This window comes from Urocampus carinirostris, chromosome 14 (genome assembly GCF_059441175.1).
Source record: "Urocampus carinirostris isolate Australia breed hairy pipefish chromosome 14, RoL_Ucar_1.0, whole genome shotgun sequence".
Lineage (NCBI taxonomy): Eukaryota > Metazoa > Chordata > Actinopteri > Syngnathiformes > Syngnathidae > Urocampus > Urocampus carinirostris.
In genome coordinates, this window is record NC_142362.1 from 30,674,920 (window position 1) to 30,692,499 (window position 17,580).

The window sequence follows — 17,580 nt, forward strand, 5'->3', positions numbered from 1 at the left end:
CCCCCAAAGTATAGGAAGTATATAACTAATGTGTTTAAAACAACCACCAAGCAGTGAAGTCATCAAAGACTCAAAACAGTACATCAAATTCTTACATGTAGTAGATCATTAATTGTTGTCAGGTTTCCGGAGAGCTGTCTGATGAGCTAATCTTTGTAATCAGGTCTGTTGGAGAACATCTGAACTAGGTGCCTTATTGCTCATTGTGTGTGAATTGAGAAAACAGAACATTGTACGATTCCAAATTATTTCGCATTTCAATTTCCTGACGGATTTTCTTGGTGGCCGAGGCATTGAATGAAGAACCAAAACACGTTCTGGCTCCGCTTCCCCTTGACAAATGGTCTCAACCTTGCGCCGTGGACCAAAGAAAGCAAATGTTTACCCCTGCTAGTATTTCCTGTCAGATGGCTTGCTCTCACAAAACAGAAAAGCCTGGAACACTTTGTCCCACATCTTTTCAGACCTCGGAGACAAATATTTTAGCATCACTCTCCACTACACAAACGGCCCGGATGAGCGGTCCAATTAAAATGCCGGCCGTTGTAGATCTGCTTAAACGCACTCAGCTGCAACCACCAAAGCTGTGTGGGAAAAACGAGAATAAAATTGGCCCTGGAACGTTGTTGTTGTAGCGCTCAGCAATGATGACATATTCTTAGCATCTTTAGTGTGTTTGCATGAACACACGCTATTTAACATAAGAAGCACGAAAACATCCTGTCACGACAACACGTGCAGTTGTTGAAAAACTTTGCTTTTGGCTTTGCGTGACCACCCAGGAGTAGGGCAGTCTTTCCATTGATTTCAGATTAATGGAAGTTTTATGTTGGAGTTTGTTGATTGAAAACTAAACACACATTCTTTCCCTTAGCAATTAGCAGTGCCTAGTATTAGTAGCCTCACAAGTACTTTTGTAAACATACATTTGTGTGAAAATGTTTGGGCAACCCTCATAATTTTCAATCTTTCGTTTTATATTTCATTGGTAGGTTGGATCAGCAATTAATTATCAACAGTTATTAAAATTGGTAACACTTAACACTTTGTCTTATAGCATACAGTAATATTTGAGAAGTGAAATTAAGTTTTCCAGAAAGTGGGTAATAACTATTTAAACAAAAGCAGGCAAGTGGATAATTTTTTTTAAATTATTGGAACACAACATTTTTTGGTAAGCTAATCGACCCTTTGCCTACATAGACCGTTAAAGCCAATCAAGAATAAGGATATTCAAGGTGGACAGTTTCAAGTTATTTTCTCATTTGTATTTTTTTGTGAAGAGTAGCAACTGAAAACTGTCAAATGACCTGAAAACAAAGATTGTTCAACATCATGTTTTAGGGAAAGGGTAGAACAATCACCCACTGGGGGACACATGGTGAGGAAATGGAGGCCCACAGGAACAGTTGTAGTTAAACCATCGAGTGTCTGATCTCGAAAAATCTTAGAAAAGCAGAAGCGAAGGATGGAGAGAGCAGTCAAACTGATCTCGCAGACAAGCCCCGAAGATCTTTTTGATGGGTGTCCAAATGTATGCACCCTGTCCCCTTTTGTTTAAGTAATAATTGCTTTCTTTCTGTAAATACTGAAACGTCATTTTCACTTTTTAAGTATGTCTGCTTCATACTATATTTAGGTAATTTAGGGAATATTTTGAAAATGATCAGGGGCGTCCAAACTTTTCATAAAATTATTTATTAAGTACTTGGTAATAAGTGATGACTCTTTCCCTGTACTGATGTCATGTTTCTGCTTTTTTGTGTTCAGGTTGCTTCGAGTGCTGCATTAAATGTTTAGGCGGTGTGCCGTACGCCTCGCTGTTGGCGACCATCTTGTGCTTCTCTGGCGTGGCCCTGTTTTGCGGCTGCGGTCACGTGGCGCTCACTGGAACCGTGAGCATCTTGGAAAGTCACTTCTCTCAGGTTGCCAGCGATCACGCCATGCTCACCGACGTGTAAGTGGAATTGTGTATGCACTTTTCAATCACGTAGGACAGTGGTCCAAAGAGCCATCAAAGTAAATTATTTATTTATTTTTAAGAGGGCCACACCTGATATTTTAAGACAAAAAATAACAATCGCCAGACCTGCTCTCCAGGCAAAAGTTAAGTTTTATCTCACTGTGTGACGTTTGATGATTTGAAAAAAATAAATAATGATTATACAAGAGCCTGTGTTCCAAGTCAACAAATATGCCATATTAAACTTGTCTCACTCCCCCAGTTACCTAAGATCGTTGAGGCTCATTTTGATCTCCATTTTTGCGTAAATAATAGTGTCAAAACAAGGTGCGAGCATAGTTTTTTTTTGTATTATGTAACAAAATACTGCAAAGGAAACTTTTACGGATGTATTTCCATTTTGCGCAGCAGGTTCGTGCGAGAGAGAGAGGAGCGTGCTGTGGTTGCAGAGATACGCCCACTCCTACTGCTCACCAAATCAAATTGCTCTGGGTGCTTCGCTGGCATTTTGAGATGTTGACAGTTTGTTCTGTGGGTTTTCGTCATAAACTGTCTCAACAGTAAACATACATTGTTTAATCAGCTTCTGTAGAAAGAATTCCTTAGAGACCTACAGCAAAAACGGGGTATTTTAGTGTGAAATCGTGACTGTATACCTTAGTTAGCAATTACTGTATGTTTATAGCAGCAAAATAAAACATGCATGGTTGCTGGTCAGATGATGGTTTACCTTTCAGGTGAAAAGAAAGAAAAGCCTTATGAGCTGCCAGGCAAATTAAGCAACGGGGGTGGGGGGAACCTAACATAAACATGACACTTGTTCAGAAGTAGGAAAAAAGCCTTGTGGGCTGCTAGGCAAATTAAAGATCGGATGGGAACCTAACATAAACATGACACAAAATGTCAGTGACATTTAGGACGATAGTTTGATGCCTATGCCGTAAAATAAAAGTTCAATGGACTGTATGTATTATTGGCCTACTAGATATTGCTGTGGCGGCAGGGCGGGTGAGTGGTTAGCGTAGAGGTCTCAGGTTTAAATAAATCCAGCTACCGGCCAACCTGTGTGCAGTTTGCATGTTCTCCTCGTGCATGTCAGGTTAATTGTTCTTAGATGTGAATGAGTGAGCGAGTTATCTGTCCCTGTGTGCCCTGCGACTGGCTGGCAACCAGTTTCTCTTTTTTCTCTTTAATTCCTTTTTTTCTTTTTCTTTTTTTTGCTTTCTTTTCCCCTACTTTTTAAAATTTTCTTTTTTGCCTTTCTTCTTCCCTATTTTTTTTCTTTTAAAAATATTGTTCTCCTATTTTTGTCCTTTGTGAGAGGCTGGGTAAAAATTGAAAGAAAAAGGGTACTTGCTAACATTCAGTCGCTGTAGTTTGTAGTCTTCATCTAGTGCACAGATATAAAAGACTTTTCCTTTAAGAACAGAAAAATGTTTTTATCAGCGCTGTTTTTGTGGAAAACCCCATTTAGCCCAACCTCACACCAGCTTCAGCGGCCACCAACTCAATTGAATTGAGTGTAAGACACCCAATCCAATGTTTATTTTGAATATTGAAAACATTTTTGGCCTTGGGCGAGACAATTATCATTTCCCAGTTCCCTTGAAGGCATCATTTCTTAATGCTGGAACAGAAGGAAATCTTCTTCTGCAAACTCAGAGAAGTCTAGCTCTCCAAACTGTCTTTCTAAGATTCCATAGAGATTCATGGATCTTGCTTCACTTACGATTGGTTTCTTGATCTAAAACCAAAATGTATGATGACATCTTCCTCAGGCGCATGAACAGAACATTCACTCTTTTCAATGAATGACTCAATCTGGTTATTTTTAGTCATTGTTTTTCTAAAAGCTGGACCACAGCTTCCCCTAATATGGACGCTGCTACAAAAGGTCCATTAGCCTCAGCAATAAAACTGGAATGACAGTGTGGCCAAGTACTGTTGGCGTCGGCTCTGATTTTAAACTTCTGTCTATTTGAAAGTTGATCCTCCTAACCAAATATCCCTTTAGTTCTTCATGTGTCCGGGAAAAGATAAAAGCTCCCTGAGCTCTCGTGAGGAAGAACCAAAACTTACTTAGTCAGTGAAACAATATGAAGCAATGTGTCAACTCGGTTAAATGTTAAGCATTTGCCACAAAACAGTGTATTGAGTTATGGCAATGCTTCACCAATGCTTTCTGTACCATTGAAGCATATGTGTTGAAATGGTTCAGTGCTTCAAGACTTTTGACACCATTCAGTGTGATGACATCTGCTTGACAAAAATATATTGAATTTACATTTAACCAAAACACAAAGTATTAATACAAACGAACCTGTGAGATGTTACAGTGGTTACCTAGCTTGCCTAAAATGCAGGCAGTAGTAGGGTTGACTCCTATACATCTCCTATATATCCCCAAATGCATTACAAGTATGAAAACCCAAAAAGCTGTGAATACTTTAAAATGAAGAACGGAAATGCTTTTATGCAACGGGAACTCATAATGCTAGGTTAATGGAATGCTTGTGACACTGGAATTGCAAATTAATCTAATGCGTAATCTGATCTAACTTCACCTCACTGGTTCTCCATATGCAAATCTCTCCCCACAACATTTTGAGGGGTATTTCCCTTTTTTTAACAAGCATTATGTGTTTGACTGCACCAATATGACTGACTCGAACTCTCCGTACCTGAACGACATGTCGACGGTCACCTGTAAAATTAAGCACGGGATCGGAACAACGTATGGAGACACTTGTTGCACGAGCACTCGACACCTGCCATGTGTCTGCTTCGAGCGTGGCATCACTAGCTGTGCCAAAAAAATTTAGTGTGACATCTAGATGACTGGTTGTAACACTTCTGTCGCCACTGAGAAGACTGATTGTAAAACTTCAGTTGCGAACGCTTGATTTTAACCAACTTAACCCTACTTCCAATAATTCACCTGTTAAGAACAATCACGCATTGTAATAACATGATAAGTTGTTATTTTAGAAATGCATATTAAACTGGGTCCCCTGTGCGCTAATTAGTAAAAATAAACATTCAAATTACTATTTAGCTGATTGTGCTGCTTGAATTTTAAGGCGTTCGCTGTTAGGTTTTGGTTGTGGATAATGGAGCCATGTGGAGGAGGCGGGATCTCTGGGCAATAAGAGTACGGAATTTATTGACAAAATCGGGTCCACAGTGCCAAACAAAAAAGTGGGCACAAAATGTCCAAACAAAAACCAGAAATAAAAAGCAAAACTTAGGACCGTAAAATGTACAGTAGCAAAGTAACAAAGAAACCAGAAAAAAACAAACCGGGTGTGGTGTTTAAATGACACAAAGAAGATGACCGGACAACTCAAATTTACCCGACAAATTTTTCTGAACAAAAATATAATTTTAAAGGGTTCAGGACTATTGGGCACAGTTGTGTGGTAATTGGACACACCTGTGCCCAGTTCAAAACGCCAGTTGGGTCCCTGTGGCGGTGGGAGATATGCCAGGTACTAACATTGGTACTTGTGTCTCTTAACTGCAGCAGTGGCCGCACTGTTGCTAGCTTGCTAATCTCCATGTGTGCAACAGCGCTTGTATGCTGGGCAATACACGAACAATGTCAATTCTACGATTGGCTGCATATAGCGCAAGTTAACCCACTCATTGGCTGAGCTTCTGTCACTAACAAAGCTTTGACACAATCACGTTTATCATCAAGTCAAGTCATGTTTGTTTGAATAGGTCTTAATTAAAAGAAGTTTCAAAGGGCTTTGCAGACTACAGACTACTATTACACCAACCCTTGTTATCAAACCTACATGAAGGCAAGTAAAACTCACAAACCTCAACATGATGAAATTGAAATAACCTTGAGTAGAAGCTGCACATGGGGTTATTCCCCTTCTCTGATGACCAGTCTTCAATAAATGTTGCTAGGGCATCAACAGACACTACAGACATCATCAGCATGAAATATAGGTAATAACAGAATTTCCGGTTGATAGTTTCCTCTTCCAAAATTTTGATGCATTCATTCACCGTGCAACAACAAGGCTCATCCTTCCCCCTCAAGGACAAGACAAGAGTTTGTGGTCAACATCATTCATAACCTTTTGAATATAAGTGCGTTTTAAGCCTAGATTTAATCACCTTAACTGAGGTTGCAGACCAGGGGCGCGAACCGAGAACTCTCTCAAACCTTCAGATTTCTTCTTGGCTCTTGAGCAGGAACATAGGGACGAATTACATCAGAAACATTTTAAGGGCTGGGTCCACGCAAACTTTTGTATAATACTAAAATAACCTTAAAATCAAATCTTAAACTGACTGGGAATTGGCGCAGGTCAGCTAAATATGCATAATGTGATCAAACGTACTAGTCCTAGTTTAAAGCCTCCCTGCAGCATTTTGTACCAGCTGCAAGCTTTTGGTGCTAGGCTTCAGGAGACCGAAGATCAGTGCATTACAGTCATCGAGACGGGAGGTAACTAACGCATGAATTATAATCTCAGCATCAGACTGGGACATTATAGGCCGAATATTTGGGTCAAATGTGCCACCTCCATTTTTGACTGAGTCGCTATGGGTGATATTACATTTGTCAAGGTTTAGTTTTTAAGAACAAGTCACATCATTGAGCGGGACCAATAACTAAAATCTACATTTTTCAGGGTTGAGGTGCAAAAAAAAAAGAACGTGATTTTACGCGCTGCATCGATTTTCTTGTGCATGTTTGCAATTTAGAGGGAACATTGCTCCAAGGCCTCAGAGGGAAATTCAGCAGCCCCTCGGCATTGTGGTCTCTTTTTCAGAATTCAGCTGATGCAGTACGTCATCTACGGCATCGCCTCCTTCTTCTTCCTGTACGGCATCATCCTGCTGGCTGAGGGCTTCTACACCACCAGTGCCGTCAAGGAGCTGCACAGCGAGTTCAAGACCACCCTCTGCGGGCGCTGCATCAGCGGAATGGTACTTTTTTTCACTATACTTACAAAATCAATTGTTTTTTTTAACACTTTAACTCAGTTGTATGTAATGGGAACAGTATTCCTCCAGGTTAATAAAGAAACCCAATTGGGAATAACGTATGAAAACAATGTGTGTTGTGAACCGATTTCTGAAGTTTGTTTTGGTGTGCCCAGTTTGTGTTCCTGACTTACATTCTGGGCGTGGCCTGGCTGGGCGTGTTCGGCTTCTCAGCTGTGCCAGTCTTCCTTTTCTACAACATGTGGTCAACCTGCGCCGCCATGAAGTCGCCCTCAGCCAACCTCACCGACTTTGAATCTGTTTGCGTGGACGTCCGTCAGTACGGTGAGATGCGACCGGTCGGCAGACATTTGTGAAAAATGCAAGCAGTAAATCAGTAATCTCTCGTTTTTCGCAAGGGTTGATTCCAAAAAGGATCTGCAAAATCCAAATATGCGAAGTGGAAACCTTAATATATTTATTAAATACTGTACATTGAAATCAAAGAACCAAGCTTATTTACAGGCTCAACTCAACTTAACTACATTAGCCTTCTATCAAAATCACTAAGTTGGATTCATGACGAGACTACTCTGTCGGGTACTGCTTCAAGTTGAACTATTAAAATAGTAATGATATACAGAATTACAGAAATGTGATAAAGCAATCCAATTTTTAAAGTCATTTTTATTTTGAGGTTTCAAAAAACATTAACAAAATTGAATGAGCATAACGTGCCCTTTACCTGGGCAACAAAAAGAGCGCAATAAAATGCAATATGCATTTATAAAAATAAAACGGCTGCCTTTGAAAAGATAAAGTTGATAAAAAACACATTAAAACAGTTCAAGTTTGTTTTTGGTGCAGTTAATTTTCTCTTTTTACCTTTGGGGTCCATGGCTGGTCATAGCCACCTGGCTGGCTTGTGACGCAGCCCCTTTAAAAAGGGTGGAGGTTGGGCTGAACAACTTGGCTCTCAGGAACAGCAGTGTAAGGAAAACAAGCTAAGGAGAGCAGTCATGGAGTTTTGCATTGCAAATAACGTCTTCGCGCAAGAGTTTAAGCCCAAGAGCCACGACTTAATGTCAAAATATGACTTTGCTGCATTAAAGGTGACAACCTATATCCCATGTTTTTACTACCTGATACCAATGAGAGAAATGCAGTCAAACTCACCAATTCCCTCACGTGAACTCGTACCAGCTGATCCTCCTGTCTTATAATCATAGCCCTGTTCGAAATGTAATATTCTACACATTTTTACAGCATCGAAAAACGTTAAGTGAAGTGTGTCGTCTTTGTCCTCCAACAGAAACCATACAAAAACAAAAATGTATCCAATGTTTACACGCCTGCGGCCTGTGTAATGAAGTTCATAATATCTGGCCCACCAGCAAGGTTGACAACAGTATCAAATACATTTGTATAAAAGAATCATTTTACCAGATAATGGCAGTAGACTTTTAGCCACCTTGCCTTCAGCTTTCTTTGAGAATTTTAGCCCACCCCATTTCTGACTGTAAATAAAAAAGGAAAGTTGACTGTGAGGGCCCGCCCCCTTACAGGACAGGTGGAAATATTGAGTATTTTTTTCACCTAAATGTGAAAACCACTACGTCTGCCTAATTTGCCAAGAAACTGTGGCTGTTTCCAAAGAATATAATATCTAAAGACACTTCCTGATGAAGCATGCTGACTACGTAGAGCTAACTGGAAACGAACGCTGTAAAAAGGTGAAGCAACTGGCCGATGTGTTAACGGCACAGCAATACTTTTTCATGAAACCCTGCGAGTCAAATGAAAATACTACTAAGGAGAGTTACGAGGTCACGACGCTGATCACCAAGCGCTGCAAACTTTTCATGGAGGGTGAATTTATTGAAGACTGTTAAAAGAATGATCTTCTTACCAAATCTGGCCCGCTTTTTCAAAAGTTTGGCCGAACTGCTTTAGCATGTCAAGATGTCCAACTTGGTCGTTGGTGCTTTTGTCGGTCCAGAGCGTTTTGTTAACATGAAGGTTATCTGAGAAACTCAAAATTGAAAAAGAATTGCATTTATAAAGTGTAGTTTTGTCGAACTGTTTCTTGTACGTGTACCTCTCAGACGGGAATGCTATTGAAGCACAAGCAGACATAGGCACAACATAGGTGACTCTTTTGCCAATCAGAATGGAGAACACAATGCTCAATGAAAAGCTGTGAAACCGCAAAAGTAAACCACGATACAGCGACGTATTGTTGAATTAGTTTGTGATTTTTAGCGGTTTTCACACTTTTGTCCAAGGTTGAATTTTAAGATGGGGTGGTTGAGTTTTGAATTAATCCCAAACTTCTGGTTTTAGGAATCATCCCATGGAATGCAGTTCCAGGGAAAGCCTGTGGCTCCACGCTAGGTGACATCTGCAACACTAGCGAGGTAAGGCGCTATCTATGTCATTTACCAATCTTGTTAGTGTTTGAATTAGCATATTAACACATATCGTGGCCTACTGTAGTTACTAAAAATTAAGGTACGTGCTGTCTTTCTGAGCAAAAATCTCGCTTGATATATTAAAGAAAATCCAAGTTACAAGAATCTCTAGACGCTACTACTAGAGTGCTGTCATACAAAATTGATTCCGCGCGCTTGTGGTTCTTATTACTGTATTTTTATGTACGAATACTTATTTGTATGTATTTTCAGTATAATGTGTTTTATAGCTATTTAGGGTTAACATGGATGATTTTAATATCCCGGAAACGGATTAATTTGTTTTTGGTTATTTCTTATGGGGAAAATTTGTATGGGATGCAAGAAATTCTAGATATAATATTAATCTAGGAACGAATGAATCCCTTATGTAGTGGGGCCATTGTACTCCTCAACCATAAATGTCCAAAATGTGCAAAGGTCAACAAACTAAAAAAAATAGATTTTCACCTCGAAAATCGATCATTTTGGGAAATTTAATGAGTGTAAAAATAAATATCTAACCTAAAACAGACAAGAGGCTTGAATTTGCAACACAACATGTTCAATTCAGTCTCACAAGTCATTTATGTTCACGATTGTACTTTTAGGTAACATCACACTTCTTATGGTTTTCTGAAGAAAAAACGTGTATATACAATAATAACAATAAATCCAAAGCATTCATCTTAACAAGAACAACATATATTAGCGTTTTCAGTTTAATTCCAAAATAACAGTGGCACACAGCTTGTTTACAGTCATGTCCAAATCTACTCGGCAAACTTCTGCAAGGACCGTTGCACAGGACACCCACAATGGTGCACTAAAAACTTAAGAATCTAAAGTGACGCATTCAAATAAGTAAAGGCAGATGTTCCTTTTTTCCCCTCAAAAATAATTTACATGGATTTGAGATGAATAACTAGCATACGTAATTACGCCCACTAAAGGATTTATAGAGGAGGGTCTGAGATGTACTGTGTCACTTGTGTCAAATCTGAACAATGCACAAGGAACAGCAAAAACATGATCAATGTGTCTCTTAAAGGCACAGCATGTTTAAAAGCAGGGACATCTGCACACTGGGCCCAAAATGCCTATGTGGAATTATTTTTTTATTTTTCTGAATCGGTTCATAATATTTTAGCATATAATCGTATTACATATGACTACATCCGTTAATTTGAAAGGTATTCTAACACAGTATCTTCTTTCCAGTTCTACCTGTCATATCACTTGTACATTGTAGCCTGCGCTGGAGCTGGAGCCACTGTGATCGCTCTGGTGAGAAATCTTCACACTGAAATATGTTACATGTAAATGTGGGTTCTGCTTATTCCGTTTGAGCAACTTATGTGCGAGTATGGTAGCACTGTGTTGGCTTGAGAAATTAGTTAGGAGATTCTACAAAAAGCATGGTTCCTTTTAAAGGGAAAGACACTTATTAGTCACTTGTGGACATCAAATGGACGGGATTTGTGTATTGTAATGTAAAAGTTGATTTATTGACATTTTCTTCCCCTCTGTTGAGCCAAATACAAGGTTAGAATGAAATCAAAATCAACAGATTTATAAAACAATTCAAAAACGAAGGAAGAAGGGTTGCTGGGAAGAAGCCTTGGTTATCAAAATGTTTTTTTTCTGATTGTTACATTATGCAAAAAAAAAATAACAATAGAGTATATGTGTTTATCTGTTTTAAAAACAGCAATTTGAATATATTATTGTTTGTGGAAAGACACTAGTTCTTAGTAGTAAAAAAAAAGCTAGTGCTACTGTCTGGCGACAAATACGAAGCTATTTTTTTAAATAGAAGAAAACTAGACTAGTTCTGGGCTTGGAAGAACTATCTCGTTTTCAGTGTAAGATATTACGACTATAATTTTCAGCATGGAAAATGAGGACTCCGAATTCAGCATAGCAGAAGACGCTAGTTTTTGCTGAACAAGATGACGAAGGAAGTTTTTGGCGTAGTAAAAACAGCAAATTTTCTTAATGAAATACTTTCTGGTTAAATTAGTATTTGAGCTTATTAAATTGCTTGATTTTATACATCACAAGAACAGTCTAGCTAAAAGAAAAATGTGTGACGTATGTCCGGAAAATACGTGTTTTTTTGGCCCACTAAAGCGAAACACGTGCTCCGTTTTCTTTTTCAGCAATTTGTTATGATTCTGTTAACTTGAGGCCTTGTGGCTGATGAGATTAAGAAGATAGTTCCACAACCCAACAATGCTTTTGGGATTTACTAAATTCTCACGAGTTGGGAAATGTGTGAAAGAATCCCGTGGCGGTTCTCCGTTTACGCTACAAGGTGGCGACCCGGCATGTCCTCTCACAACTTTTTTTCTTGTTCTCTTCCACCAGCTGATCTACATGATGGCAACCACTTATAACTTTGCCGTTTTGAAGTTTAAGAGTCGGGAAGACTGCTGCACGAAGTTTTAACACCGTTTTTGGGTTATGGCGCGGCCTCGCCGCAGTACAGACTAAAAACAATAGACAGGAATTCTAGTCATGTAAATTGCTGACTGTGTGCCTTTTTTAATTGTTTTCTCCGTTTTTAGTTTTTTAGTGAGAATTCCTAATGACACTAGAAGAATAGTTTGGCCCACTCACTGACAGATAATGTCAGCTGATTTTCTCACCATATGCACCATACCACTTCAGTGTTATTTATATTCACACGCTCAAAAAAAAAAACTGTATTTAGTCAACACATCACAGTGCAAATTCTCGTAATAATTTGCAAATTAGAATTGATTCATCAAGAGGCCTTATGTTTTTCAGAAAGCCACATATAATGTGCCATGTCACCAGTTGTGTCCTGTAAATCGTGACTTTTGTTTACATTGTAAACATTCCATAAAGGCAAAGAAGTAAAAACGACAAAAAAAGACTTATGTTTTCTTCACAAGACAGCGACAATATTTTACATTGAGCGCACACTGTCGTTTAAGTCCCTTTTATGCGTTGCATTAGAGCCACACTGAAAATGATTAAATAGCATAAGAATCGTAGACATATTAGCATAAATATTTAATATCATGAGGAAAAAAGGCACAATTGTCAAGAGAAAGAGGGTGGGCTAACTTTTTGAGTAGAGGACCACATTCGTATGAAGGATTTGGCCTTAAGGGCATGAGAATAAAAATAATTGATTTTATTCTTTGTATCCAGTGATGGATACAATGTACAATCCCACACCTCGGCAAGATGATGTCGGCCTATCCGATTTTCTCATAACATTGCAGCCATTGCTAAAATACATCACAATTTTGGGTATTTAAAAAAGCATGTTTTTCTTTTTTTGCATTTTTTTGCACCTTCCATTCAGGCAAAAATGAAAAAAAAGGCGAAAAGAGTCTTTTAAAAATAGCAGCAAAAAAAAAACAAAACGCATTTATGAATAAACAAACATACATGGATATGTTATATCTCTATTTTTATTCATGAATGAACCATTGAAAGGCATTGGTTTTAAAAAGCTCAGAATTGAAGCAAAGTAATAAATAATGTCCCTTTTCAAAGCAATACATTTAGAAATTTGCATTGGAAAAAAAACAAGGCTAGTTTTTTTACCATTAAATTTGATAAATAGCTTGACAAATAAAATAAATACTTGATAAAGATTGTGTCAGCTATTTGAATGTTGGGGACAAAAGTGTCACCAATTCAACACATTTTCATTTTAATTTTTTTTTACCACCTATTATATTTTTATCGCTTTTGTCTGGAGGGCCAAATAAAACGGACCATACAAGGTCCACGGCCGTAGTTTTCCCACCCCTGGTCGAGAGCAATTCAAAAAAAAAATTGTCAGAATAAAAGTGATTGTCATATATATATATCTATCTATCTACCCTGGTCATATCCCTCGAGAGGGGTGAACGACAGCAAGACAAACACATACAAAAATAAATAAAAAAAAATTTAAAGGGAAAATGTAGCAAAAAAACACACACAAAACTTTTGGACCATGGCCAACCCAAATGCCCAAACACCTCGGCACCCAAGTTGGTCATGCTTTCGTCCCTCCTGATGAAACGGGACACAAGAAAGCGGTCATGTCACTCGGGTCAGGGTGACACAACACACTCTTGTGTTCAACAGCAGGGCCCGACAGCTTTCACTGGTTTACCCCCGCCGCATCATATGGTGCCCTGCCCATCCCTTAGAACGCTTATATATATATATATATATATATATTATATTCACATACACAGGTGGAAACATGTTGGCATGGAGAAGGATGGGCGCCACCAGGCTGTACATGCCCAAGGCACACAGGAAATGGTGCCCCTTCTTTTAAAATTAAACTTTTGTTAAATCTACGATTACATTAAAAATATATAAAATTACCTTTCCTCCTATTAATTCAAGATCACGTAACTTTTCCCATAGACTTACAACTTTAATCTGCGGCGTATATTTTTAGATTTTCTATAATTTTTATTTTGACACGTCTTTTTATTTTCCTATTTTATTTTAGCTTCTATTTTTTTTTCACGAGAGCTTTTTCCTCATATTCAGTATTATCACAGTCCCTTAAAACAAAATACAATTCAATCACTCTTCATACTCATAAGACTTTGTTTCAGTGTGGCCCTAAAACGTCTTATTCTATTATTTGAGAAAATGTATGTTTTTTTACATCAGAGCAGATGCTGGTTTTGCCTTCTTTATACTTTTTTTGTTCTTTGTTTCCTCTTGGAGTTCGATCTCGAGAGCCATTTATAAACCTTTTAACACTGAGCCTGCATGCTTAAAAGTCTGTTCATAGTCACTTACAATTTTCATACGTTATTGCGTTTACTGTTATTATTATTTTGAAGATTGTAGCATTTACATTCCATATAAAATAAAAAGCAACTTTTGTTACAAAAAACAATCTTACCTCGTTTATTTCTTTTAAATCGTGACGGGAAATGAGACAAATGTAGACTAACTCCAAAGGCTAACCCCTGAAAGCTTGCAACTTCACTTTCTTTTTCTACTGACCCACTTGCTTTTAAAATGTCACTTGTTTTCAAAATGAGTGTGGCGCACCACCTGAAAATGATAGACCCTTCTTATGTTGCTTCCAAACTTGACCATTATTTGAAACGAATGATGTAAGGTAAAGTGAGATTATGTAGTGAATGCTAGGGGGTTTGTACACCTTTTTAGCAAAATTCAAGCACTTTTAAGGACTTTCAAAGCCAATTTTCCAAGTTCTCTAGTACCATTACAAGAAAAAGTCCAGGGACATGAATGTATTTGCAATTTACATTTGACATTTTTAATCTTGTCAAGTGATTTTCAGATCCTGAGTCAATTGTGAATATATTAGTTTTTGAGAAAAATCTCTACCTGTATATGTGTGGGGTAAAAATGAGAGATGTAGATTACATTTTCAGTTGCAGGACACTTTTCCCAGCAGAACGCCGGCTGAGTGGTTAGAGCGTCTGCGGCACAGTTCTGAGATTGTGAGATCGAACCTTCCTGTGTGGAGTTTGCGTGTTCTCCCTGTGCTTGCGCGGGCTTCCTCTCGGCACTCTGGTTTCCTCCCATAATCGAAAAACATGCATGTCAGGTTAATTGGCTGGTCTAAATTGTCCATAAGTGTGAATGAGCGAGTGAGTTGTCTGTCTTGCTGGCAACCTGTTCAGGGTGTCCCCTGCCCACTGCCCGAAGATGGCTGGGATGGGCTCCAGCACCCCCGCGACCCTACTGAGGATAAGTGGTGCAAAAAATGGATGGACATTTTTCCCATTAGAATTTACCACTGAGAAACACGCTACTTAATTTTTCGCATGGTCCATAATTGATGCAAAATCCTTGGACTAACACACATTTCATAGTGCCTTGTTTGGGTGTAGCATGGATCTGTCTTCTTGGGTGTGACTCATAGGGGGCAACAACACTTAATAGGACAATGCCATAAAAACTCACGCGAGCTGAAACCACTAAGAAGCCACGTTTAAGTGGACTTTTTGAGAAACATGGAAACAATTTTAAGCATTTACAAGCACTTCACCCAAAATTCAAGGATTTAAAAAGTGTTTCACTTTGCAATAGCATTTCTTTACTGTGATTACCAGCATCTCGCCTTAGTTTTTATGGTATTGTCATATTTAGTGTCATTGCCCCCTACGGGTCACACACAAAAAGACAGGTGCATGGTCCATGGTTTCAAGCATCCAAGGATTTCAAATACTAGTATGAACCCAGTAACCAAAGTAGGGCAGAAAAAAACAAAAAATTATTTATAAAGCTACATAAATACAAATTCACATAAATATACATGAATACAACAGAAATACTACACAATAACTACAAAACTAAATATCAAATATAGTGCTTGAAAACAAGGACTTCATTTATTATTTTGCTTTCATTCTGAAATTAAAAAATAGTATCGAATTACGACAGATATACCACTGTAGTATTGTATTGCAAAATGGTACTAGAGAATTATTTACTGAAACAATACTCCAAAAAGAAAATTACATTGATATTACAAAAAAAATGACAAAAATACTATTATGGAAATACTACAAAAGTTTTACAAAAATACTACTAGAATACTGCTTCGGAAATACACCAATTATACTTATACTGAAATACTAAAAAATAACAATACATAATACCATAATATAAAATAACTCCTAGCAAATATTACTACAAAAATACTACTAATAGAGGACTACAACAGAAATACTGCAAATTACACCTATAGCAATACTACAAAAAATTCTATGAAATATCACAAAATCACTGTACTACAAAAATACCACAGAAATACTACAAAATACAACAGAGATAGTACAAACATGTAAAAAAAATAATACTACAGTGATAAAACAAAATACTATAATCATAAAACAAAAAATTCTACTTTCGAAATACAACAAAAGTACTACAGAAATACTAAAAGAAATACTACTATGGAAATACTACATCAAAATTACTTAAGAAATACTACAAAAAAACTACGGAACTTCAATAAAAATCCGAATTCAGGAATACAATAGAAAAAAAAACGTACTGTAGTACCTAAAAACTAAAGAACAAATGAAGTGCTTAAAACAAGGACCAAATGTACTAGTTTGCTAGTACGCTTGCCCCGCTGTTTGACTGACGGCATCCCCCATCTATCACAGTTACGCAGACAGTCATGCCCACCCAACAGCAAAGCACTCCCTAAATTGCCCTCGTGGGAGCATTTGCTGTGTGCTGGCAGCTGATCACAATACATGAAACCTTGATATCGATGATAATAGACGATTCAATTCAAAATCTGTAGCAACGATAACTGAAGCGCAAAGTAGTGATGGGTCTCTCTAGTTCTAGTTGGACCCATCACTTTGCAAATGTCTATTTCGTGGTACTATATTATTGAAACATGAATATTTTGTTTGTTTGTTTGTACATGATTCAATTGTTTGTTTGTTTGTACATGATTCAAATTGAATCTTTTCTTCCGGCGCCGTCACGAATGGCAGCCACTCCAGCAGCTCCCGTGTTATTTTCGATTGTTCTCGATTATTCTCAGCTCAGGGATGCTGCTGGAAATGTGAATTTCCCTTCGGGGATGAACAAAGTATCTATCTATCTATCTATCTATCTATCTATCTAATTGTGGTCGTTTCAAACCCTAATTGATGAAATTAACCTAATTAAAGAGGTATAACATGTCACATGCGGCCCGCAACTCAAAGTAGTTGCCCACCCTCTGGAGTAGAACATGGAATGAGTTCTAGTATGGATGCAAATTAAAGTAATAGGGGGCCCCAAATCTAATTTTGCTTAGGGTCCCATGAAAGGCTTGGGCCAGTCCTGCCTGCATTAAGAGATATGATCTCACTTTACCCTTTCTATTGTGTTTTTCTTTCATCAAATTAGATCATACCTTAAGAATGACGTCATAGGGTCTATCACTTTCCCCTATAGAAATGTGTGTGTTGATTTTGCAATGTACAGTGGATGCCCACACAGCACCACCTATCGACCGATCTGTAAATTAAAAAATAAAATAAATGTTTGTGTGTGTGTATATATATATATATATATATATACAATTAACAAATGTAGTTTTCATTTGATTATATGGATGTACATTTTTATTCACAAAAACATAATTATATCATTAAAAACCATGAATTGCAAATGTTCTTTATTTAAATTAAGTAAATAAGCACTTTAATACATTTTTTATAATTCTTGAGGTTAAAT

General features: G+C 37.8%; 1 protein-coding gene across 2 annotated transcripts in view; it reads left to right on the forward strand.

Annotated features, from left to right (window-relative positions):
- gpm6bb (glycoprotein M6Bb) overlaps positions 1-17,580 on the forward strand; it is an 80,205-nt gene that overhangs the window by 57,699 nt on the left and 4,926 nt on the right. The window contains exons 4-9 of one of the 2 annotated variants that reach the window (XM_088353364.1): positions 1,771-1,957; positions 6,757-6,913; positions 7,087-7,255; positions 9,254-9,327; positions 10,582-10,647; positions 11,731-13,542. In XM_088353364.1, the coding sequence (XP_088209490.1) occupies positions 1,771-1,957; positions 6,757-6,913; positions 7,087-7,255; positions 9,254-9,327; positions 10,582-10,647; positions 11,731-11,811 (734 nt within the window). In that variant the 3' untranslated portion in view covers positions 11,812-13,542. Of the gene's footprint in view, positions 1-1,770; positions 1,958-6,756; positions 6,914-7,086; positions 7,256-9,253; positions 9,328-10,581; positions 10,648-11,730; positions 13,543-17,580 lie in introns of those variants that run through there. The other variant, XM_088353363.1, reaches the window with a different exon arrangement.